The sequence below is a fragment of the Pangasianodon hypophthalmus genome, chromosome 11 (assembly GCF_027358585.1).
Source record: "Pangasianodon hypophthalmus isolate fPanHyp1 chromosome 11, fPanHyp1.pri, whole genome shotgun sequence".
Classification (NCBI taxonomy): domain Eukaryota; kingdom Metazoa; phylum Chordata; class Actinopteri; order Siluriformes; family Pangasiidae; genus Pangasianodon; species Pangasianodon hypophthalmus.
The window spans coordinates 17,746,545-17,774,302 of record NC_069720.1 but is presented as its reverse complement, the minus strand read 5'-3'; the positions used below and the strand labels follow the sequence as shown (position 1 = coordinate 17,774,302).

Genomic DNA, 27,758 nt, shown 5'->3' with positions numbered 1-27,758 from the left:
GGTACATTTGAAAGAGCCGTTTAACTAACTGAGGAGCTGTGTGCTATTTCATAGCTCCATTTGAAGATTCGGCTGGATTTTTTTTTCCCTAAAAATGAACACTGCTTTTTTGTTTTGATTAGGATTGCTGTTTTGAATTAAACAAACTGGACACACACATTCTTTTTATTTGTCTGTGCTCTGTCGCTGTTTCTTGCTTACCCACACACCTCCAACCCTTCACACTGTTCAAAAGCATGACTAGAAGCAGTCACTTCCTGTCACTGGTATGTGCCAGGACAGTTCTCACAGACCACATCCTTCTCTCTAAATAATTCCATATGAACGGTAGTACAAGTTTCCTGAATTTGCATTCTTTTTCTACTGCAGACTTTTTTTTTTTTTTAGGAACTTTACAAAGACGGACTTAAGATCACTGCTTTAAGTATTTTTTAAATAAAGTAAATAAAGATGGGCACTAATATGCCAGTAATTTCCCACTACTTAGTAATACTAATAATATATCTAATAATATCTTGGGATTCGACAAACGGCCAGACTAAAATAACCCCAAGAAACCCTCTAATAATGATTTTACCATATCTGAAAAAAAAGTCATTAGTGACTGTTAAAACTAAATATAAACTAAACACAAATCATCACTGTGCACTGCCAGGTTTCTAAAGCAGACATTAATAAATTTAACTAGATACAAAATATTTCCCTAGGATTGTACCTCTGCTGGTATATGTAATTTAATAGGGTTTCTCATATGCATATACACGCATGGATGTAATATAGCATGTAAATGTTTACCTCTGGATTTAATAGAGGTCTGTTTGAGATGATATGACACTGAATTCTGTGTCAAAATTCTTATGTCCTGGTTACATAAGACATGGGGTGTGAGACTGTCGCTTACCGCCGCCTGCTGGACAGGCTCTCCTCCGTCTCGCTGCTCACGAGAACATGGCTCGAACCTCCTTGACTCTCCTCATGCATAACTTCAATCTTAAACAGGACACAGGCAAGATTTTCTTATGTAGAACAAACAGTGCCACGTGCGGAAAAGCGTTAACCCAGGTTATATAACCATTTGATTATATTCAAATAAAGACAAGGCAGACAGAAAGGGCGTGTGATGTACCTTGATGCCTCCTTTAGTCTTGCGAATGTTTTTCTTCCTTGCTAGCTCAGTATCAGTGTTATGCTTGGTGGAACTATTCTCTGGACCTCTGCGGTTTGGTGCTAGACAGAAACGTAGTGATTATTAAACAATAAAATATATAATACTGAAGAAACACAGTACATAAATCACTATAACACAACTGCCTCACAGCTCCAGGGCCTCTATTTCAAAAACACATCAGTAGATGGACTGGCTATGCAAAACTGCCCCAAGTTGTAAATGAGTGTGCATTTCCTGCAGGTGACTTTTATCTCATCCAGGGTAAAAAAAAAAACCAGTGTTCCTGTCCACTGTAACCCTGAATGATGAATAAAAACTGTATGACAAAAGTATTGGAAAAAATACAATTGCTCTACAAGTGAAGCAGGTGTAGTGGAGACCCACCATAGTGTATCTTTGGTTCTACCATTTATTCTATTGTTAGACAACAGCTGCAGTGCTGTTTTAAAAAACAGACACAAGATGTCACGTAAACCACAGATATGTTCCTGTCTGTGGTCTAACTGAATCTATATGGTGGATACATTGCGTTAGATAGAGATGAAAGATTAAAGTGAGGCTTCCTGTAGTTGTTTACCAGAGCCTGTTGGTCGTGAGCTTTTAGGTGAAGGACGCTTGGGAGAAGACTCAGGACGTGGAGCCACAGGCTGCACAGGCCTGGTTTGCTTGGCAGACAGCTTCTTTAGACTGACGTGTCTCTTCTCAAACATCTCGTTCACTTCTTCCAGCCTTTTCAGTGCAGTCTGCACTTTAATCTGCATGTGCAGTTGTTGCAAATGAGATTTTATCAAAACAAATATTATCAGTCCGTGAGAAAAGAATATTCTCTCTGAAGGGAGCCCTCAGGTTAATTTTGCAAAATGTCTGGGCCAGCAATGTGATTATAAATCAATTCCTTATGCATCTTAATTCTTTATTTTTGTATAGCCCTTATTATGCTTGTTTCCAGTAACAGCATGACCTACTACATTTCAATTTCATTCATAATTATAAATTACACTGATGTTGTGATAGAAATAATAATCTGGCTAACAAAACTTACATCATTCTCTAATCCTAAACTATTTTGCACGGATTTCAGGTTTATTTAGACTGCATTCTGCACAAATAACCTTGCATTTGTGTGAAAAACTGGAGTATGAGGTTAAGCAAGTAACTTAAGCATCGAGCAGCAACACTCAAAGCATACACATGCATTTGAGGGAGAATCACACAAAAAGCTCAATTAAGTAAATTTTAAACAATTAACAAAAGCCATTTTTGTGCATGATTTTGTTCCCTTTCCAAAACCAGGTAATTCTTTTGTTGCACAGATTTGGTATCCCTTATCATTGCTCGAGCGACTGGAACAAATCAATAGTAGAAGCTGAAGTTGACCAAAAGAAAAATGGAAGTAGTTATTCTGTACACAGACATCTTTTCCTTAAAAACAATTACTAATTGAATGCTACTATAGCAACCATATTAATGAACTCCGCCCCATTTACTTGTTCTGACACACATGATTGTTGTACTAAACTTGCATTTCCTCTTTAGCCTTTTAATGGGTCACTCAGTTGAGCTTTTTGATGGTTCATCATTGCTCCCACTTCACAGCAGCTTTCATACCTCGTGTTTCACTACAAGTGCATTTACTAGTCAGTTCCAGATGCATTGTAACTGATGAGCTACAGTTTGAATAAAGAGTGCTAAGAGTGACATTAACATAATTTTGGGGCAAAATACAGTCTCCTCCGAAAGTATTGGAATGAAGTGGCCAGTCCTTTTTTTTTTTTTTTTTTTTTTTTTTTGCTATGCACTGAAGACATTTGAGTTTGAGATCAAAAGATGACTATAAGACGATAGATCAAAATTACAGCTTTCATTTCCAGGCTTTACCGCAGCTTCTTTCAGTTGTTATTAGTTTTGGGGGGTTCTCCCTTGAGTCTCCTCTTCAGGAAGTGGAATGCATGCTCAATTGGGTTAAGGTCCATTGACTGACTTGGCCAGTCTAAAACCTTTAACTTTTTCCACTGATGAACTCCTTTGATGTGTTGGCAGTGTGTTTTGGCTCATTGTCTTACTCATTGATGAAGTTCCTCCCAGTTAGATGCATTTCTCTGTAAACTGACCATCAGAATGTTTCTGCAGACTTCTGAACTCATTCTGCTGCTACCATCATGAGTACATCATCAGTAAAATTAGTGAGCCCATTCCAGAGGCAGCCATGCAAGCCCAAGCCATGACACTACCTCCACTGTGCTTGACCAATCAGCTTGTATGTTTGGATCATGAGTAGATCTTTTCTTTCTCCACACTTTGGCCTTTCCATCACTTTGGTGATTAAGGTTAAGGTGAAGGTTAATCTTGGTTTTAGAACTTTTGTGGCTCATCTCTGTAGTTCTTTGCAAAGTCCAAAATGGCCTTCTGATTCTTACTGCTGATGAGTGGTTTGCATCTTGTGGTATGGCCTCTATATTTCTGCTCTCGAAGTCTTCTTCAAATAGTGGATTGTGATACTTTCATCCCTGCCCTGTGGAGGTTGTTGTTGATGCTACTGACTGTTGTTTTGGTTTTTTTTTTTTACAGCTGTCACAAATGTTTGTCATGAACTGCTGTTGTTTTCCTTGGCCAACTTGTTTGATATCTGCTTGTTGGTACACCAGTGGTTTCTTTCTTTTTCAGGACATTCCAAATTGTTGTATTGGCTATTCCCAATGCTTGTGCAATGGCTCTGATTGATTTTTTTCAGCTTCAAGATGGCCTGCTTTTCTCCCATAGACAGCTCTCTGGTCTTCATATTGGTTTATGCATTTTAACAACAAATGTAGTCTTCATAGGTGAAACCCAGGGCTCAAACCAAGAGTAGACATTCAGAGCTATTAGTTGTTTAAACAATCACTCTAAGATGGCACACCTGGGCAACAACAAATACCTATCAGTCACGTTACAATATTTTTGATCACAAACAAAAGGTGCAATGTTCTAAGTTGTTTAACACATCTAGAGGTAAATATCAGGAAATGAAAGCTGAAATTCTGATCTATTGTCTCATATTCATCTTTTGATCTCAAACTCAAATGTCTTCAGCGTACAACAAAAATAAAAGAATTGACCTTGCTGTTTCAATACTTTCAGATGGAACTGTTTGTTCAAAAATCCAACCGCACATTTCCGCTTTGTAGCATCCCTGCTGTGTTGCACCAGCCACATGACCACTGGCAGTTTCATTTCTAACCCAAAAAAATAGCAGCTGCACAAAAAAGGTAATCAGTGGCTTGCATTTGTGCCTATGCAATGCTTAAATATAGTTCCATACTGCTTGGCACGACAAATTCTCCATTTAAGGAAATAAAAAAGCTGCACACCTTCATGAGATCAGAGAGTGCCATCTCATGTTGGTTGTAGAGGTCTTTGAGCTGACTGAGATGCTGCTCCTTAGCCGTCTCCATGTACCTCTCAATGTCCTGCAGAGCCGCTTCTGCCCCCTCCTGAGACTGGCACTTATCTACAGCCTGTGAGGCCAGCAGGTACACGCCATTCTCGCACCAGTGGCTCACCTGCACACATACAGAAAACATACTGGCATCATATTATTATCATATTGATGGGGAATGAAGCAACACTAATGTCTTTAATTATATGAAAAGTACAAGACGGCATGATTAATTTGTGTTCTTTGGGTTCAGCATGCCATGAACAGAGACGTTACCATCTGCTGATTGAAGTGACACTAACAATGTATTCCACTGAGCAGGTGTGACAGAATAGCATTTCTCTTTCATGCTGACAAATGAGATGCAAGCGATGAGCCATAAGATGTCCTTCGTAAATCATTCTTTGATATCTTATATGGAGATATAATGGCCATCTCATAACATATTTTGTTTACATTACATTCACCTACAAATCTCAACTTTCAGAAGGCATTAAACCGTTGAAGCATTACTGGTTCTTTTAAATCGTTCCACCAACCTTCTCTATCCATGTATGGATCTCAAGTGATTTGGACAGAACGTCATATTTTTTTTTGGCTTCATTGCTGAAGTCGTCACAAATTCGCCGCAACTCCACACACTTGGGCCGGATGGAGTCCACTGCGTAGTGGTTGCTCTGGATTAACTGGTCGCCGTGCAGTGCATGCAGCTGCGCCTTCTCCAAAGATTCCTTTCAAATGCAGTACACAATCACATATTATAGGTCAGAAGATACTGAGCTTCAAAGATTTGTCCCTTTATAATACATCTATAATCTACGTAACACACTTTTGTGGCTTTTTTTTTTTTAGCATATATTCAGTTACTTCATGCTGATCTCCTTAATACTATAACTGACATTTTAAAAGGATTTTAAAAGTGTTACATAGAGGAAGATAATGTGGCTGTTTCGTTTACATTACAGGGTGGATTAACTGTAGTTGCCTGGTGGAGAAGTAGGTTCAGCCAAACAGAAAAAAAGAAAAAAAAAACTACTTTTTATCGACTATCATTTGGTATGTATGTTTAAATGTAATGCGCATCATGGTGATGTGGTGCACATCGATATTATTACTACAGCACAAGCTTCTATGTCCCACCATTGGAAACTTTGTTATTATAATCATAGATGTGGTACCTTAGTCTATATTAAAGCACTTAATGACCTAACTAGCTCACTCTTATGACATAGCTACCACTTTTTTAGATTTCCAGGCAACCAAAGCATGCGACTAGGCAGCACACTGGAGCATTTACTTGCCCGTTGAGTCATCTAATACATTTTTTCATTTGTCCACCCTTACATTATTACACTGTTTATCATCTTCCCTGCAAGTGAGTGATGTGATGAGCTGATGAGTCCAACCTGAGCTCTGTCCTGCAGGCTCTTCAGGTCTTCTAGCAGCTGCTCAATGCGACCGGCCCCATCTCCAGTGTCTGAAAGTGCCAGCAAAGTCTCCATCAGGCTGTCCAGGGACAGTTTCACCTTCACACACACACATACATACACAAAACATACATTGAAAGGATGTCAGACTCACACTTGGTATGATTCACTCACACTGTGGTGTATGATTACTCTACCTCTCTAAAGTCCTGCTCAAAATGTCGTAACTGCAAACACTGCTCTAACTTCAAGTGATGTTTAGACCAGAACTGTTCAAACGCATTTTCCGTCTCATCCAGCTGAGCTAACAACCTGAAATACACAAAACAGTTGAACAATGAAACACATACACACACAGTATATCACTTTAGTTTTAAATGACATAGCTTTTATTCTGTGTCTTACTTTTAAAGCCACTTTCATTATTATATTGTTACTTTATTATTATTATTATTATTATTATTATTATTATGCTCAAATATGCCAATAAAGAAAATATTAAAGAAACAATATTAATTAAAAATAAGTGAAGCCAAAGTGAATTTGGTCATTTCAAATGTAAATTAGGTGAAAAGTAGTCTGCATGATATAATGACAACTTCTCTAATGTGATGCGCAGGAGTAAAAAAAACTTGAGAATTTTTTCTTTGTTATTGTACTTAGGTATTAGGGATTTAGAAAAAAATTGCAGTTTACTCAATTATTATTGAAAATGAGCACTCTTAATCGAGCAAATTTACATGCAAAAAAACCTTGCATTTTCATTTTGATTTTCAAAGTACTAAAAAAAAAAAGTAAAAAAAACTCCAGGTTTTGCTGGACTTAACAATGACTCATACAGGATGACATGTCATTTGCCTCCCACATCAAAACACGAGCTTTATGACCATAAAACCTACAGTATATAAATAAATTAATGTTCATTTATTATATAAATTATAATAAATAATGTGCATTTCTGATCAATTAAAAATCTATACATTTAGTCTTGAATACTTGAGTATGTTGAAACACAGACACTTTTTGACTTTCAGTCAAGTAGATTTTTGCCTCTATACTTTCAGTTTTACTCAAGTACGGTTTCTCTGTAATTTTCCCAGTCCTGGTGGCAACTGGCAGATGCCCTTAACCAGAGTGACTTACAAAAGCTTACAAAAACTTACATTGGTGATGCAATGATGATATGCCCTGGAATATATTACAACTAACTATTCATTAGACCAAAATAAAAAATTGTCTCTTCTTTTTTTTGGGTCATGCCATGATTAACTAACACAGCCACAGACAACTGTATTTATCTGTATAAACTAATAAGTTCATCATAGTGATCACAGAACATGATTTGCAAATAGTGTATAGACGTATTACAATTGTGTAAAATCACACATGTGGGTTTAATTGCACAGAACAAATGAAGAAAGTACTGAAGCTATAGCCTATATTTTCATTGATCTAGTTTCTCATGCACACAGGAAATACCTATATGCTGCTATAGTCGAGCAAGTACAGTAACCACATCCTGTCAGACATTGTGGTTAGGGTTTGTGTGGTTGTTTTTTTGGAAACTATAGGCAGCTAGACACAAACGTATGTTGAAACACAGGTTTCTGACTTATATATAATTAATTTCGTACACTTTTGATAAAACAGTAAAATTAAACTATTAGGGTGTGTGTCCAGCATTCAGAAGTGAAAAACTCTGCAACACTTATTATTTACAACTGCCTGGATCACTCATTAAAGCTGATGATTAACTAACCAGTAATTTTTTTTTTTTTTTTTTTTGCCAGGGCTAGGATGATAATCTAGGTTAGAAAATAACAAACGCTACCAAAAAAAAAAAAAAGGTTACAGCAAGTAGGATAAAGCAAGTTATAGTAATTATACGATAATATAATTATGATTACTAGAGCAATACAGTAAATATTTATTAGTCATAAGTCTAATTTAACAAATGTTTTTATAGCTCTTCCTTTTTAAATATAAAGCTCATATTTTTTTTAATGTAAAGCTTAATTTGAGAATCTGTGTGTGTCTTTTGCACATTTTTTTCAGTTTTCTACCTGTGTCATATAATTACAAGATGAAGTTCATAGCACAGATAGCAGATTAGTTACTCATTAAAGCTGATGACTAACTGACCAGTAATGTTTTCTTTAACATAATATCTGATGAGGGCAAAGACAATTACATGCATTTCTCTGTAAAAACATTAAAAACATTAAAAAAATAGTTACAGAAAATTAGAACTAGCAAGTTATAGTGCTTATATGATAACATGCTATTAATTATTATAGTAATATAGTAATTAGTTATTGACTGTTATTGAACGTTATATATATATATATATATATATATATATATAATGAGTAATATGTTATAATATGGGTTAAAAAGACAGCAGAGCAGGTTTTTAGCACACCTTTCAACTGTGGTTAGATTTTCCATTTCGTCTGGATTTAGTTTGTAGTTCTCAGCTTTACTGGCCTGATCTTTGATACACGAAAGTAATGTGGTCCCTTGTTTCATAGCCAACTTCAGTTCATCCTGAAACACAGAGCAAGCACAATTTCAGTTTGTGCATCACGACACATTTTCATGTGCTTTGTCCATATTTTCATGTGTTCTGTCTATATTTTCATGTGTTCTGTTAATGGACGACAACTGGACTTGTATGATTGAGAGCTTGACTACCTGAAGCTTGTCGTGTTTGTCTGCGTGAGCTGTCAGGAGATCTTTGGTGCATTGCACGTCATTGGGTAGTTCGGTTTCTGCCAAGTCTGTTCCAAATTTCTGAAGCATTTGGGCTGTGGTCTTTACGGTCACAGCAAAGTTTTCGATGGCCTAGATAACACAAAACACAGCACATTGTGCTCATTTATGTAAGCTGGGGCAGGTTGTAGCTTTAAGGTAACAAAATGCTTATCATATCATGAATGATATCACTGTCTCACTGTGCGGTGGTGAATCCACTGACTGTGACAGTACTGCAGGCTTCCACCTAATTCACACGTCAGCTGGCCTTTATCCACATAGCCGTGCAGATCTGCCAAGGAATTCAGCATGACGATCTAAAAGACCAGCAGAACATGCACGATTCTGTAAAAGTAACCCTGATTTGACTAAACAAATCACATATATAACACACATATGGGTTTGTTCATGCAAAACCATTAGCATGCACACTAGGTCTGGGTGATATGACAGTATAAATCTTATACTGTGATAAATTATGCATGAGAGTACTGTAGGTAGTGTAAGTATTTTTAAAATTGGAAGCCACCCACAATAAAATTAAAATCAATTTTCTTTTCTACTGTTTCCTCATTTTACATCATATTCTATTATAGCCAATGACTTGATGTTATATTTTTATCATATCACATTTCCAAAATTGGAACAACATTATGGACATTACAGCACAATAAGCACGTATATCACCCATCATGTTGAGTGTATCGTACGTGGATACAGTATGTGAAATATGTGAAATTTCAGCCTGATTTCATGCTAGCAAAACCATAATGGTAATACTGACATGGTGGTTACTTAATGCAGTCAGTGCTGTTTTTCTTAATGTCAGATTTTCCTGACTGAAGAAACTGGTAATATATTATATAGTAGTAGTAGTAGTAGTAGTAGTAATAGCAGTATAGCATTGTTTTTAGTTAAGTCTTAGTTCAATTTTCACTGCAGTAATAGTTTTGTTACAGGACCTTTCCCCTGTAAGAAGAATTGCTGCTTGACACTTGAACCTAAAGGACTATACTTGCAGACCAAATGGCTCATTTTCACTTCTGCAAAACGGTGTGAGTGGCATGCATTACCATCCAAACCCAAAGCATCAAAAGCATTTCAGAGTCTAAATGGCTTCTGATCCACACTCACTTTCCTTTCCTCATGTTGAGATATACAACAAAAGTCTTAGGCACCCTATTTTTTTAGTACGAACTTTGTTACAGATTTTTACTTTATGACTTCTACATTATTGATTCAGTACAAACATTTTAGATTTCCAAACATTAGTTTTCCAGCACAAAATTAAATGTTACAGAAAAATGTTTGTATGTCAGTAATGAAAGCAGCAGATTACATAAGAGACACTTTTCAGACAGAAAACATAATGAAGGCTGCTGGGTTTTGCTGCAAATATAAGAAGCAGGTGTGACAGTCAAAGTCTCCAGAAGAACTGTGGCTGCTTCTGCAAGATGCTCAGTAACACTTACATCATTTCCTTATAAAACTGCACTAACTGTACCTGAGACTACTATTTTTTTTTAAAGCGAAGGATCGTCCCACCAAATACTGACTTTGTTTCATTTATTACTGTTTACTGCTCTTTATAGTATTTTTTTAAAGTAGAAACATTAGATTTCTTTGCATGCGCCTAAGACTTTTGCACAGTATTGTATGTAATTACTCTGAGATGCTTTATACACTGTGGGTTTAGGAGAACACTGATGAAGCATGCTTACCGGTACCTTCATTTTAAAGTCATCACGGTGTAACCGGATGCCAATGTCAGCAATGGTCCTTTGTATGAATCGTGAGGGTCTCAGAACTAGGACTAGCTGCAGGTTTCCTGGAAATGCCCCCTGTTGGCCATGAAAAAAACATGTCAAAGAAAAGCAACAAACTCACATTTTCATGTTTTGATCTCATGGAAGCTTTAATGTAATGAATTTATATCTGCATTGTATAACACTCTTTAACAAAAAAAAAAAAAAAAAAAGTAAGTTGCAATACTAAGTATCAGATTGCCACAGTTTTGTACATTTGCATTATACGTTTGGTTGATATAACCTGTAAATGAGTATATCTGGTTTTATTCTGTCTCATTTTGCACATAGTCTATATTCGGTATATATATTCACTACAGTTTTGTACATTTTTATAGTTATAGTTGTTTATTTTAACCTATTTTAATACTGTTCTGCTGCTATATTGTCTTATATTCTCCTTTGTTTCTTGTCTGCTGCTATAATACTGGAATTTCCCACCTGGCATTAATGAAGCCTTATCTTATCTTATATTATCTAAATTGGTATCATATGTTGCCGCAAGCAAATGTGCAAAATCTGCTCTAGATACTATCAGTGGCAGGATCAACCCAGACCCCCACCACTACAAAATATGTGTTTACTCCAAGTGGGGCAGTCTGTATCGTTTGTACATCTAGAAAAGTGAGATGACTCATTAACTTGCCAATATAATAGCTAACATTGGGCTTTATTTTTCACCTGTTACATGTGACAGTTGCACTTTTTCATTTTATTGTCATAACAGAAGCAGATAAATATTCCTGTAAAGACATACACTCACCAAGTCTTGAATACCTGAATGCTCTCTGCATGTTTATTGACTCTCCACTTGCAACCATGGCCACAGCTACTACTACTGTTTTTTAAAAGTGTTTTTCGAGGTGGATATATATACATATATATATTTTTTTTTCTGTATATACGCACAACCCACTCAGTAGAGTTTTCTCACAGTTCCTGAGAACTTCACTGACTACAATCTATCTTTAATGTGATGGAGCATGACGTTTCTGAAAAACCACACACAGGAACAAGTGAGCATCGGGTAGAAAGAGAGACAATGTTGAAATTAGGAGGAAGATTACAACTACACCAGACCAAAAACTTCTGATTAAGCATGATACTGTGCAACAGACCGGTAGTGGTAATGGTGGTTTTAATCTGTAGAATGCCCTTCATTTTTGTGAAAGCTGTTGTCGAACGTCCACAAATGTAGGGTGATGATCATTTTTCTGAGAATTAATATATGCACATGTTCAATTCATCCATGTCAACTCTAGGATTTCCAATATTTGACCCTAAGAAATATTTTAGACCACTTTAAATGTTTAACTGTATTAGTGTAGTACTCTATATCTCTCTGTAGTAAATACTACCTAAAAGGAACCTATTTTTGATTTTTATTCTATTTCCAGCTTGATTTAAGCCATGCCTGGAAAACTATGCCAAAGATTCTATGTCTCAATTATTGTAAAATGAATATCCTCTCTAAATTTTTGAACACTCGCCATGCTCAAGAGGTGTCCTTTTTTTTAATTTCACTTTGGTTTCAGATAGTTCCCACCATCATCCTCATACTGGCAATCTTTCTAAATGTCATGCTAGGAGCACAGAGAAGTTCCAGTTTCAGTCTTGGGAGATTATATTTTGGGGGTGTCACCTAATGGCTTGCTTGAAAAATGTGTTGTTCAAATTTTTTTATTTATTTATTTGTTTGTTTGTTTGTTTGTTTGTTCATTTATTTTTAATTTTCAATTCAACAGCTTTTCAGATTCCACAGACACAGGTGGGAGGGGGAGTTACACACTGCTATTCGAGCCAGCGAGGCCTTCACCGAAGTCCATTTGTCCCGCCGGCGGTCTATGATAATGATGAAACCGATGCTGGCTGCATCCAGACTGAAAACAGAGACATAGAGAGTTTAACATGCTGAAAATAGGACAGTCTTAAGCAAAGAGTTTTGAAAGGCAAATGGCATCTTGTGGCTATACAATTAAAACATATCTTGAAATTTTGGACTTTCTGTCATTTCATTTTTTTCACTGTGTCATTTTCTAAAAGAAGTTCTTTTTAAAAAAAGAAGGGATATGATATCCCAGTGGTCACCTGGGTATACTGGTCAGATATGTGACTACATTAATGAAGTCTTCATCAGAAAGATCATTAAAGCCAGAAAATTCTGGGAAAGTAATGATCGGGGCACCATCCTTCCCTCGTCCACCTGCACAGAATGAAACATTTGATTTCTTATTAAATTGACATATATTTACTCAAAACAATACATCTTTAGACAGTTCTTAAAGTGTATACATTTCTTAAAGACATTCAGACATGTCCATGTTACATCAAGAACTTCCCTTTTATGTAATTTGTGCAAAAATATCACATTGTGTCAGAGTGTAATAGTAATGGCAGTGAGGGAGCTTTATGTAAGAGCTTGTGCCAGAATGTTGATATTCAGCGGATTGTCAGGGTTATGCCGGAATTGGCACTGAACTACGTTTCCCATCCACCACTGCATCTCATTATCACGTCACATGACTGCTTGCACCTGTTTCACATTTCGAGTCTAATGAGCACTAGTATTTAAGTCCTGTCTTGCACCACACTCATTGTCTAGCTTTTGTCTTTCTTTGCTGTTCGTTGCTCGTGTTATGTCCCTGCCTTGATATCCTGGTTCATGTTTCACATTTCTAAGTTACATTATTTATGTTGTTAGTTTCCATATTAAACTACAATCTGCACTTGCATCCGCCTTCTCCTCCATTACGTGACACATATAGAAGGTGCTGCAGATAAAGTGCATGCAAACGTATTTTCCGTGAGACCGGGTTGGTAAAAGCAATCACAATGAGACACTCTTATTTTATCTCAACCACTAGGTGGTAACACTGACCTTCATGATATTTCCTGTTCTGAAAATAACAGACAGTGGTTATTGTTCTGAACAGTTCTTATAAAGGCCTCCCAGACAGCCGAGGGTTAAAGTTGTGCCTATATCATCAACTGGTCACCTTGAAAGGCTTTGTATATGTATTTGTCCTCACATTTGAGTCAATCTGGAAGTGTCTATCAAATAAATAAATGTAAATAAACTCTGTCTCTGTTTATAACAACAAGATCATTTGAAAACAAGATAAGCACACAGCTGATGAATCATGAGATTGCCTTTCATCATGAACTTTCTTGAATGGCAACAGTTTCGCACAAATCAGTATCTTGAATTTCTTCTTTTCTTTAATAAATTCATTTTAAAATGTGCTCAGACTCAGAGTCAGTACAGGACATTTCAAAATACAGTGGGTTCAAAAAGCACTCGGACCCCTTCAGTTTTTGGCATTTGTGTTAGAGATTTAATTTAAAATGGTTTAAATGTACTTTTTGGCTATCAATCTACACAATACCTAATTATGACAAAGCGAAAAGAAAACAAGTTTTTAGAAATTTTTGCAAATTTATTAAAAATGAAAAACTGAAAGCTCGCATTTCATTAAGTATTCAGAATCTTTATTCAGTACTTTGTCAGCAATTACAGTTTCAAGTCTTCTTGGGTAAGTCTCTACAAGCTTATACACAGTTTCTCCCATTCTTTCTGGCAGATACTCTCAAGCTCAATCAGACTGGATGGGGAGAGTCTATGAATTGACATCTTCAGGTCTCACCACAGATGTTCTATGAGGTTTCATGGCTGGGCTTTGACTGGGTCACTCAAGGACATGCCACTCTAGCTTTGTCTTGGCTATATGCTTAAGGTCGTTGTCATGCTGAAAGATGAAGTGTCACCCCATTGGATCCACTGTGTGATATTGTGTCCACTCTGGAGCAGGTTTTCTTCAAAGACCTCTTGGTATATGGCTGCATTCATCCTTCCCTCAATTCTGACCAGTCTCCCTGTCTCTGCTGGTGAGAAGCACCCCCACAGCATGATGCTGCCACCACCATGTTTCACAGGAAGGATAGTATTAGCCAGTTAATAAGCAGTACCTGGTATTTGCAAGATATAGAGCTTAGATTTCAGCCCAAAATAGTTAAATTTTTGTCTCATCAGACCAAAGAAATTTTTCCTCATGTTCGAGTCCATTAAATGCTTGCCATATGCATTTTACCCCGGAGTGGCTTCCGTCTCTATATGAAACTCCATTAGAATGATCATTCCGTTCTTGGACACCTCCCTGACCAAGATGCTTCTAGACTGCTGAGATGGCCAGCTCTAGGAGTCATGGTAGCTCCAAAAGTTTTGTGCTCCTGGGAATATTCAAAGCTTTAGAAATTACATTATTCCCTTGCCCAGACCTGTGTCTCGAAATAGTCAAGTTCTCTCAAGGTAATCAAAGCAAACAAGATGTTCCTGAGCTCACATTTGAGTGCCTTAGTCAAGGGTGTGAATACTTACCTAAATGAGATTCATTTTTTGATCCTTAATAACTTTGATAAGTTTAATAAGTTTGCAGAAATTTCTAAAAATATGTTTTCACTTTGTCATTATGGATTACTGTATTAATAGAAAAAAAGTAAATTTAATCGATTTTAAAATAAATATACAATACAATAAAGTATGCAAAAGGTGAAGGGATCTGAAGGGATCTACTTTCCAAACCCACTGTTTTTAAACATCTTTTCAAAGATATCAAACAAATGACTTTATAATAATTAACGAAGATGTCAAACTTCATATAAACAAAATATAAAGTATATATATATATATATATATATATATATATATATATATATAGTCATGTGAAAAAATTAGGACATCCCATTAAATATTCAGTTGTTTTTTAAGAAATGTCAATTTCTAATCTTGTTTAATTTGTACCTGTAGATGAAAGTGATGTAACTGCATGTAAACAACAAAAAATCACTTTGATTTCACTTATTAAACAAAAGAAATCAACAAAAATGAGTATTTCAACTGAGGAAAAAGTTAGGACACCCTATGCCCTAATAGCTAGTGTTTCCCCCTTTGTAATAATTCAATTTTAAACTCATCTGTCCAAAGCACATTATTCCAGAAGTCTTGGCCTTTGTCTATGTGTTCTTTGGCAAACTTCAGTCTTGCCTTCATGTTTTTCTTAGACAGCAAACGTTTCCTCCTTGCACACCTCCCATGATAATTAAAGTTGTGCAGTCTCTTTCTGATTGTAGATTCATGCACTTTGACATCAACTGTAGCAAGAGCTTGCTGTAGGTCCCGTGATGATATTTTAGGGTTTTTGGAGACTTCTTTAAGCATCTTGCTGTCTGCTCTTGGGATAAATTTGCTTGGACGGCCTGACCTGGCCATGTTGGCAGTTGTTCTCCACTTGTAAATGATTTTCCGGACTGTGGAATGGCTGATTACAAATTCTTTTTTTTTTATATATATATATATATCCCTTACCAGACTCATAAGCATCAATAATCTTCTTTCTGAAGGCCTCAGAGAGCTCTTTGGATCTCACCATGGTGATACCTTTCACTTCAGCAATTAAGAGCAAACCAAACTAAATGTCTGAGTTTTAAATAAGGCAAGCCTCCTTAAAAACGCTCTGTAACGATGATCTAATAATTTGCGCCTGATGTGATACACCTGTAGGTAATTTTAGCCATTTTAAGTACAAATAAATGTGGGGGTGTCCTTACTTTTTCCTCACAAGAAATTACATTTTACAGATCATTTTAAAAAGACTTTTCTTTGGTTTTATTTGTTTAGTTATATTACTTAAATTTCCAATATTTTTCAAATGAAGATCAAATGTCCATTTGTTTAACTATGTTAAAACAAAAAAACACAAGCTTTCACAGGGTGTCCTAATTTTTTCACATGACTGTATATATATATATATATATATATATATATATATATATATATATATATATATATATATATATATATATATATATATATGGTGCCAAATCAAGGAAGGACCAGGAAGGACCAAAAGTAGACGTCTTATTATGGGCTAAATTATGTCCGGATGGACCAGCCCAGAAACCAGCACTTTGGTCAGTCAGTGTTTACTGGGAAATAATCACACACTGAGTCAAATCATTAAGCTGCATATTCAATGCTTAGCTGTCAAACACAGAAAGACAGACAGACACATAGACGCACCCACAGATATGCACAGACAGACATATAGACAGATATACGCACACATACACAGACACATACATACAGACAGATAGACAGATATATACACACATACGCAGACACACACATACAGACACGTGCGCGCACACACAGACACACACACACACACGCGCGCATACACACAAACATGTTTATCTTATTATCCTGATGAGGACATTCCAACTAGGAGTTCTAACAGCTAATTAATGTTATGCTACACTAAATCTAACCCCAACATCAACCTCAGTCACCAAAGGGAAATATTTCCTTTTAGTTTTTGAATTAAAAATCAATTTCCTCATGGCAATCCAGACATTTGGTCCGCACCAAGATATAAAACACACCCCACATCACAGTTTAATTTCCTGTGTGTTATCTCCCATACACCACAGCTGAGATCACACCTATTATGCCTGCCAGGATGACATTTCCTATTATAGCTATTGAATCTTGTCAGGTTTCTCAAGGTGACATACACAGGGTGACATACACAGGGCATTTCAGAAACCCAGCTGTGATATCTGAACAAAACATGTAACTACATTCATTGTATAATACAGTATAAATGATCTTGTTTTATATAGTAGATGGTCAAGATATTATGACTGAAACATTTGTGAAATCAGGGTTGATCCATACATCAATATATTGTACAGGATGTTTAGATATAAGGACATTTACAATTAAATTTTATTTTAGATTCTATCACAACTGAGCAAACCACAACTGAGCAAATAGTATCAAAATATAGAAAAATAACTGCAGTTTTCCTGATATTTATTGTATTGCTTTCCTTATTAGAAATCATGGCAATAACCTCAAGATTGAGACAATACCTGAGCTCATCATCAAATCTTTCAAATATGTTGAAATCAGCAAGTTTAGTGATGAAACTAAGTGACATAAGAGTGCTCTGTACCACCTTTAAGCTGCTGAGGTGTAGCGCTAAAATGCTTCATGAATTACTCTTACACTGAAAAACAAAACTTACGGGAATTAAGATTTTAGGAAAAGCACACGTAAGAGCTTTACGTAAGAGCTTCTCCTAAAACCATTCATTTGGGACATTCTTTTAGCTTTTTTTGTCAAAATGACGGTAGAAGATTCAACTCAAGTTTCTGTTCAGAGCCTTCTTTAGGGTGGTGATCACCAAAAGTCTGGAATGTAAATCTTTTGGCAGCCATATTACAACCTTGCACCAAGGTTGAAGCCAAAAGAGTTTGAAGCTGATTTCATTTGAGTCCTTCACTGCATTCTTCCCATCAGCAGTCATCTGCTACAGCAGGTCTGCTACTAGCAAACTGAGGTCAAATTGGATTTCCCAGACCCAGGTGGTGTGGCACGGGTGAAGAGGGATTAAAATATTCACTCTGTGTATGCTCACGAAGCATGGCTTTAACGGCTAGTTCCAAACAGTTACATCAGCTGCATTGCTAATCTCTGAGGAGTTAGGCTAGCTTTTTCACATGCTAGCTGCTCACCACACAACAGCCAAAACATAGACAAAACTATGAAACAGCAATACAATATTTCTTAACTTAACTAAGTCTTTAGTAGTTGTTTCTCTTTTAGTATGATTTTCTTGCTGTCTACCTTCCTCTTATGAAAAAAGATCATTTAATCACCAGAAATGTACCCAAGTTAACTATAAGTAAATTTTTTTTGCTACACTAGCCTAAGTACACTTAGAAAAAAGTGTGCTAAGTATTAAGAACTCAACTCAACTCAACTTTTATTTATAAAGCACTTTCAAAATCATTAAAAATGGACCAAAGTGTTGTCCATTGATAATAAAAATACTAAAATTCATGGAAACAGAAAATATCAACAAGACATAACATCAAGAAAAGCATACAGCCAATCCTTCACAATTCTCCGACCTAATCAAACGCCGAAAGCTTGATAAAATAAGTAGGTCTTCTTTTTAAATGTCGATGCTTGACGAGGATTTTATAGCTAACGGTAACACATTCCAGAGTGCAGGAGCCGCAACAGAAAAAGCGCAGTCTCCACTACGCCTCAACCGAGACTGGTAAGAGATTAACATGTCCTTTATATATTCAGGAGCCTGATTGTGCAATGCTTTATAGACAAACATTAACACCTTGTATTGTATCCTGTATTTTACAGGTAACCAATAAAGAGATATCAATACAGGCGTTATATGATCTCGTTTTCTGGTGTTTGTCAGAATTCTTGCAGCAGCATTTTGGACGTACTGAAGACGAGCAACCAGGGATTCACTTATGCCTAGATAAAGAGCATTACAATAATCCAACCGTGTGGAAATAAAGGCATGCAAAACAGTCTCCAAGTCCTTGTTTGAAAGGATAGGTTTCAGTTTAGACAATTTTCTTGTCTAAACAGTTTTCACAACGCTGTTAACTTGACGATCAAAGTGGATTTCGGAATCAAAAATTACTCCAAGATTCTTCACATAATTATTATTGGACAACAGTCCATAACTTTCAATCAGGTCATTTCCAGGTAGTTTGTTCCCAAACATAATAAACTCAGTCTTATCCTCATTTAGTTGTAAAAAATTATTTGCTAGCCATCCCTTTACCTCAGTCAGACACTTATAAAAATTAGCAAACGATGTACAGCCATCACACTCCAAAGGAAAATGCAGTTGTAGATCATCAGCATCAAGTGATAATATTGTATTGCCTAAAAATTGAACCAAGGGTAACATATATAATGAAAATAAAGTCGGACCGAGAATTGATCCCTTAGGAGCCCCCCAAGTGATAGTCGCAGATGACGAAATATAATTTCCAATTTTAACTGAGCATGTCCTGTCCTGCAGATAGGAGGAAAACCACTTAAGGGCTACACCCTTAATCCCAACATAATCTCTAAGGCGTTTTATTAAAATCACATGATCTAAAGTATCAAAGGCTGCACTTAAATCTAACATCATTAAGGCAACACTTTTCTCGGAGTCAATACTTAACAAAATATCGTTTGTAACCTTTAATAATGCTGATCCCGTGCTATGTTAGTCCTAAATCCAGACTGAAAAATATCCATTATGTTATTTCCAATCAAAAAGTCAACAAGTTAATTATGGACAACTTTCTCTAAAATCTTATTCATAAAAGGCAATTTGGAAATAGGCCTAAAATGTTTAAAATCTTGTGAATCTGAGTTCATTTTCTTTAACTGGTTCAATAACAGCATGCTTAAACTCTAACGGTACAGTGCCATGAAATACACTTCTGTTAATAATCAATAATATACTGGGACCAATAGTGTCTACCACCTCCTTAAACAATCGAGATGGAAGAATGTCATAAAGAGAGGTAGTCGGCTTTAAATGCAATATTATATTTTCCAACTGAGCTAACGTAATCGATTCAAATTTACTCAAACAATGAGATGGATTTATTTTGTTAGCTACAACATTCCCTACAGGCACAATATCCGACCGAATACGATTAACCTTATCAACAAAAAACTTTAAAAAACTCTCACACAAATGCTTAGATGGATTAGGGAAAAAATTAATAGACGGACTCAATACTTTATCTATGACTGAAAACAATACCTTTGGGTTATTTGAATTGTGCGATATAATTCGTCAATAAAATGAAGATCTAGCGGCTTTAACAGCATTTTGATCATTTGATAGAGACTCTCTAAAAATATCACAAGATACTTGCAATTTATCTTTAAGCGACTTACGCTCTGCTTGCCAACAAACCCGCCTCATATTCCGAGTCATATCATTTAACCATGGTTGGTTTTTAACTTTATGACATCTCATTTTAAAAGGTGCAACATTATCCAAGATCTCTGAGCAAACACGATTAAAAGAGTTTACCAATTCATCAGGTTCTATAGGGTGTAACATTGCAAACTCAGTAGAAAAAGATGATTCAGTAGTAAAAGCAGTTGAAAAGGCTTTTCAATGAATGAAGGGGGCTGATAGCAGAATGCATTTGTTGCAAAAGGTTGCAAAAGGTTAAACCTAATAGGCATATGATCTGAAATAGCCGTTTCTTCAACACAGATATTTTCTATCGTTATCCCCAACGAGAAAACCCATGATCATGTGTAGGTCCAGAGACACATTAAAATAAATTGAAAGAGTCAACTAAATTCAAAAATTCTTTGGCCCTGGGTTTACCGGAACAACAGACATGGATATTAAAGTCACCCATAATCAAAATCCTGTCTGCGGATGGAATGACCACAGATAAAAACTCATAAAATTCATCGAGAAAAAGTTCAAGAAGAGAATTAAGAAGACATAGTTTACTTTTTATTTTTTAATGTATTTCCTAAATACATTTACATTTTATTTTTGTATATTATCATGTCTAAATACACTAAATATTTCTAAACATTTTACCTTTTTTATACTAGCATGTATATGTACACTCACAGTTTACTTTTGCTATACTAGCTAGTATAAGTACACTTAGAAGGAAGTACTGAGCATCTCGAAGTATAATTAGAAACACGTAGTAAGCAAACATACTTTTCTTTTGCTATACTACACTTACAGTATATACACTACCAGTCAAACATTTGCGAATGTAGCAACATATTTTGGCTAATCATCAAGAAACAGGTTCAAGTTAAATACACTAGAGTTAGAAAATCTAGCAGAAACATAAAAGAAAAATAGATATTTGATAGATAGATATTCTAAAAATAGATATTAGTTTGTATTTTAGTGGAGAAAAATGTAGATCTGGATCACTCTAATTAGGCACTTTTAGCATGCAACCTATATTTTGCTTACAGTTAATACTACCTGCCTGCTATTGATTGTAGGACAAATCTAGGCTTGCAGTAAATTCCAGTCTTCCAGTAACTGCTTCACCAAACAAGTGACCCTGACTTTAATAAAGCACTCACTGGGAGTCTGAGAGTGGACAGTGAAGTCCTTAAATACAAAAACTGTAATAAAACATAACAACAACTTTTCAGTGGAGGAAAACGTATGGAGTGTTAGAAAGCACTGTCACTTGTGACACCTGCCATAATTGTTACATAAACATCTCCTTACACCTCCTAGCTTCACCATGCCAACCATTTAAAACTTTTATTTATTAAATAACATATTTTAATTGGTTTATCATTAGCCTTTGACTATGTGGAGCATTCGCCATACAAGTCTCTGTGAACGAGCTGTTACTATAGAGTGTATTATAGCAAGCGCATTGATATAAACATGTGATTTGAATTATAGCCATCATTGTTGTCACAGCTGCTGTTATCTAAAATTAATTAACACCTTCTGACCAATCACATTAAAGAATTCAACAATGCTGTGGTATAAATGCTATATATGTGCAGAAAACTCTGCAGATACACAGCATCTCTTTCCACTGTAATGTGTGTGACAAGTTGATCTGTTTTTTGATTTATCACAAAAGGACATATGGCACAAAGCAGGGTTTTTTCAGCAGCGCGTCTATGCAGCTCATTAAGAGCTATAAATCACACATGAGCAGCCACAATAATGCAGACTAATGTTTAGCATCTTCAACTCAGCCACATTTTATGTACTTCTGAATATTAGCATGTCTATTTTTTTTTCTGACAGTCAATCTGCACCAGATCATAAAATAAAACCATATTCCAACAGTGAGCTCATATCAGGTGGAGCTGGAAAATGCCGATCTGTGTATGTAGATGCTACAAGGACTGTAACATCCAGAACAAGTATCAGGAAATGGCAGGGTTGTAATCTAATAGTGCTATGAATGTAATGGAGCAGAGCTTTCAGCCTACAGGCCAGGCGAGGAAGTGATTAGAGCACATTAACATTGATCAGTGCTCACCAGACAGCTGCTCAACCTCATGTTCATCTACTCACCCCAGGAAAAAAAACAGTCAAAAAAACAGTCAATACTCAATAGGGTGCAAAGTTGACTTTTTTTTTAAATTACGATAACACTTTCTATGAATACCATATTTAAAAATAATTATAAGTGTGCTAATTCAGAGTAAGCTGGTAGTAAAATGCTTGTAAGCATCTTTATAAGCTCTAATAATGCCTCATAAAGCTCTACTAATGTGCTTTAAGTAATTTCTTGATAACTTATAATCATGTTGTAACACAAGTCTCATGTGCCATGTGTCTCACAACCTTTATAATTAATGATGACTTTTTAATCATTAGTTAATATGTATTAACACTAAATATGTATTAACATTAAATATCTATAATGTAATATGTAATATGTATTAACATTAAATATCTATAATGAAATATTTATAAATATTTATATATCCTCATTACAGTTGTCAATATTATGCAAGATAATATTAACCTTATTTTTGTAATGTTATATGGAAACACTTAATTCCAGATTAATTAGTAAAACACATATAGACACATTACTGAAGTTTGAAAACTTTAATGCCAAAATAAAAAAATATATTTTAAAAAATTATGGATTTGTTTTGTTCTAAAACATCAAAAAATGACAAGCACACGCACGTAGTACCTACTTAATCTTGGAAGGACAGGATGCAGTGTATCCTTGTCATTTTTGGAAGCTCTCAGTGATGACATGTTATAAATAATTATATATAATTGTTAATAAAAGTAACAATTGCTTTATAATTATTCATAGGTTGTTATTAGTTACAAAGGTTGTACGGTACACTATATGGCATTATAATGACAAAAAAGTTATCAAATAATTATTTATAGCAGATTATTAGAGCTTTATGAGGCATTATTAGAGTATATAAAATACAATGAATCATTAACAGCTTACAAAGATATGTAAGCATAGTTTTAATGATTTATGACTAAGGGCTTCATAAAAAGTCTTTTAAAATGTTTCCATAATGTCTAATAAAATAGAGAACTGTTTCTGGAAAAGGAGGAACTGTAATATAAAATGATTCAAACTTAAAGTGAAAGGCATGTATGATTCTCTCTACACTTCCCGAATTATGAATGTTACAGTTTAAGTTTATTTTGCTTCATCAAATACAAATGTACACATAGAAGTGCTATAAACTGATAATGTAAATTCAACACCAGTCAAAACTGGTCCAGGTATGTTATGACCTCATTACATTTAATAAACATTTAATGTAACTTCCGAAACCGCTGCCTACAGATTCACATAAAACAAATTCCCAATGATGCAATTGGGCTCTAATACACAGTAGAGTAATAATATGTGCAATTTAACAACTGTACGTAATCTGACTTTTCAACTTGTGGTTAAAAGGTCAGATGCTCAATAAATACATAATTAGCAAATACATAAATATTGGGCTACAACAGCAAAAGACCATGTCAAAAAGACTCTAGTCTTTTTTCAACATGACGTGGTCTTTTTCAATGTTTTTCTTCTTTCCAGCTATCCAGTTTCAGTGAGCCTATGCCCTGTAGCTTCAGATTCTTCCTGTTCTTGGCTGACAGGGGTGGAACCTGATGTGGTCTCCTGCTGTTATAGCCCATCTGCCTCAAAGTTCAGCGTGTTATGCATTCTGAGATGCTTTTCTATTCACGATGGATGTAAAAAAAGTGGTTATATGAGTTACAGTATCCTTCCTGGCAGCTCATGCTAATCTGGACATTTTCCTTTGACCTCTCTCATCAACAAAGCACTTCCGAAGGCAGAACTGCCACTCACTGGATTTTTTTTGTTTTTCTCACCATTCTGTGTAAACTCTACAGACTGTTCTGTGTGCAAATGCCAGGAGATCAGCAGTTTCTGAAATACTCAAACCAGTCAGTCTCATAGCAACAACCAGGCAAGCTCAAAGTCACTAAGATCACATTTTCTCCATTCCAATGTTTGATGTGAATACTAACTGAAGCTCTTGACCTGTATCTGCACAATATTATGCAAGCTCTGGAACCTTCCTTAATCCAAGACAGCAGGGTAATATCTCAGAGAGTAAAGAGATAATTCTTACCTGACAGCATTGCAAACTGCCTGTGAAGCTGTTCAATGATGTCCACGGCCAGCAGAGGCCTTATCTCCTGTTGCATAATCTCATCTGTGGAAAACAGAGAAAGTGAGAAAAAAAAAGGAATTCCAGAGTCAAAAAAACCACAACATGCAATATGCCCACAGTTTTACCGCAACATGCCCATCATGCCCATCGTTCTCACTTACAGAATACATTCAAAACCTCAACATGCAATATGCCCACAGTTTTACCGCAACATGCCCATCATGCCCATCGTTCTCACTTACAGAATACATTCAAAACCTCAACGCACAACTGCTGACACTGTAAATTTCCTGATCCAATATGAGAACAACCAGCAGTCTGTGGCAGACCAGGCATATACGATACAGGAAAAAATTAGGCCATCAGATGGAACTAGGCCCCTTCAAAGTGCCCTTCCTTTCTAAATGGGGTTTCCATTCTGAAGTTCCCCTTGCAGCAGTGACCTTCAGCGATGAATACAGTTTCTGGTTTGTTTCCATGTGCAAGGCACATGCCCCTTCAAACAAGCCATCTGTTCATGCAGTTGTTTTTAAGAAATAGACGCTTGAGGGGCTTTTTAGCTTAAATCTTTACTAGACTGATAAGGGTCACCCCAAAGGGCAATGAAGACTAAAGGAAAACAAACCCTCCTCTATGTCCTGGCATAAATGGCTGCATTAAAAGCCACCAGTCTTTACTACATATTGATAACTTCCTACTAAAGCCTAAAGAGAAATTAAAGAATGGTATCTTACAAACTCTATGTAGATACAGAAAAGCTTTGGACCATTTCTTAGTAAAACCTATTATACGGTTTAGCTCAATACATAACTTCCATAATCCTTTAATCTGCAAAACAATACAATGAAAATGCCTGATTCCCATACTGAACCTTTTTGTTTCATTTTTACAAAAATGAATGTGTGTCCACGTGCAGGTTCACAGACACACAAACACATACATCCTCCAGAGGCATATTCCAAAGGAAAGACAATGTGCGTCAAGGAGCATGTGAATTATAGATGTTATCTCACTGCCCTGGGGTGGGGTGACCCGGCAGGGGCCACTGACATGCAAGTGAGTCACAATAGGCGGTTAAGGACTGAGAGGAAGGTTGGAATGGTTTGGCTGTTCCCACTGGGACAGGACACACAGACACACACACACACACACCCACACACCCACACACCTCCTCACAAGGCCCGAAAGCAAAAATTTAAAAATATTATGTGTAGATATTGGGTGTGGCCTTGTAAAAAAGGAGGAGTCCCCAGCTTACAAACAAAACATCAGCCTCGAAACAAGGCAAGTTGAAAGTGAATGCCGTCCCTGAACGTAACTTGCAAGTTTGTAAAAACATTAAAAAAAAAATAATAATAATAAAAGAACAATAAAGTTTTACAAAATGCTCATTATTATTTTGCATTCAAAAATTTAAGGGAATACTCCACTGTTTTTCAACATAATCTCTATGTACCGAATCTACAGCATTAAAAAAACAAAACAGAAATGGAATTCAGTTATAATGGAAATTTAAAGGCAGTTGTTGGCATAGTCAGTAAAGATTTATGAGAACCGTATCATGCTCATTTTAAAGTTGGGCTTGCACTGTATGATTATCTTGTTATCTCACTAAAGCTCACACATTATGATTCAATCTCTCGGCACAATGGTGAAAATTGCATCACAAAGTTGCTCACCGTGCAGTAACTCATGATGCAGGTGCTCACAATGTGTGTGTCCTTTGAGACTTAAATGCCAATAAGGCAACTAGTCACATCCATCTGAAAATCCTGACAAGAGATATACGTTCAAAAGAACATAGACACAGACAATACAGTTGCCACTGTTCAATTAGTGCCACTTCCATCACCAGGGTGTTTTTTTTCTTACAGTGACAACCTAGTTTAAAGATTAAAATTTGTGAAACAAGTTGGCAATAGCAAAATTGTGTCTAAACCATACCAAATTGTACAGTGTATAAGCATGGATTAAGATGTTAATTGTTGTAGTGTAATCCCAGCTAATAGAAAATGGCATTAGTTCACTAAATATACAACAGGTTCTAAGAAGATTCAATAATGCAATTATTAATATTATTACGTTATTGTAATATTACAAAAATAACATTCTTGCAATGTTGTAAAAACATCTGCTGTAATGATGCTTGCTTCACAATGTCGCTCAATCAATATTCCCAGTTAAACAAAAACTACCATTGTAGAAACTTTATTGTTAACATGCTCACACTTAAAATTGTTGTAGCAACTATAAAGAAATGTTTCTCTACTTTCTCAGAACATACACACTGTAAACCCTAATGTTATCTTCACTTAAACAATAATCTAAGTTCGTTTAACTTATTTACCTACAAAATACATACACTTAAGATTTCAAGTGTTAGGAACTCAAAATCATGATTCATTAAAATAGCTCACTATGGTCTTTCTTTGATGTGATTGGCCATGCAAGGAATTCCGCCTGGCAACAAGAGAACTAATGCACTGATTGGTAGATAATTGCAAAAGGCGGTCCTCTTGGTTTCTCTGTTGCTGGTAGTGGTGTAGTGAAGCTCTAGAGTTCATCATGAGTAGGAGAGACAACTCCATGTGTCTTTACATAGAAATGGCAATCATGTAGAAGATGTTTTGTATATAAACTTACATATTGTTAAAAATTGTTCATTTTCCCATGTATGGACACTTTGTATTTACATACACTTGAAATGAACACCAAGTTAAGTGAACGAGTTTACTCAATCAATTAAGTATAGTCAACTTCTTAGGGTTGTCAGTGCAGAAACCTGGCAGATAGAACAAAATGTTATATTCAGAAAATGTTCTTCCAAGCTAAAATTATTAGCTGTGACATTTATTTGTACTATATAGTCACATATTTCAAATGTTTACTAAGTTAGTAATTAAACACGATGTGTTTTATAACAGCACATCCTAAAGTGCTTCATTCCTCTTACGACACAGTGATTTACCATCAATGACAAGTTTTCATATATTAAATATATTATTGTTTTTTTAACCATTTATAGTTACATTTAATGGTGTGGAACATTCGTGAGATAAGTTAGTTCCTATTATCATTTACTTCACAGCACTTTTAAACAGTCCTCCCTTACAAACCTTTCGTTTTTACTCTCTTGAAGTTAATAAGACAA

General features: G+C 35.7%; 1 protein-coding gene across 14 annotated transcripts in view; it reads right to left on the bottom strand.

Moving 5' to 3' along the window:
- Positions 1-27,758, bottom strand: part of mcf2l2 (MCF.2 cell line derived transforming sequence-like 2) — a 79,398-nt gene that overhangs the window by 37,093 nt on the left and 14,547 nt on the right. For 12 of the 14 annotated variants that reach the window (XR_003403373.3, XR_008302819.1, XR_008302820.1 and 9 more), the window contains exons 2-15: positions 24,566-24,649; positions 12,658-12,772; positions 12,359-12,449; positions 10,486-10,605; positions 8,965-9,081; positions 8,705-8,854; positions 8,433-8,557; positions 6,208-6,322; positions 5,990-6,109; positions 5,123-5,314; positions 4,516-4,707; positions 1,746-1,923; positions 1,127-1,227; positions 902-990 (exon numbers count right to left, since the gene is read on the bottom strand). Coding sequence is in view for 10 of the 14 variants with exons in the window: in XM_026924621.3 (XP_026780422.2) it covers positions 902-990; positions 1,127-1,227; positions 1,746-1,923; positions 4,516-4,707; positions 5,123-5,314; positions 5,990-6,109; positions 6,208-6,322; positions 8,433-8,557; positions 8,705-8,854; positions 8,965-9,081; positions 10,486-10,605; positions 12,359-12,449; positions 12,658-12,772; positions 24,566-24,649 (1,789 nt within the window). In the remaining 4 variants the exon portion in view is untranslated. Of the gene's footprint in view, positions 1-901; positions 991-1,126; positions 1,228-1,745; positions 1,924-4,515; positions 4,708-5,122; positions 5,315-5,989; positions 6,110-6,207; positions 6,323-8,432; positions 8,558-8,704; positions 8,855-8,964; positions 9,110-10,485; positions 10,606-12,358; positions 12,450-12,657; positions 12,773-24,565; positions 24,650-27,758 lie in introns of those variants that run through there. The other 2 variants (XM_026924630.3, XM_053238367.1) reach the window with 2 other exon arrangements.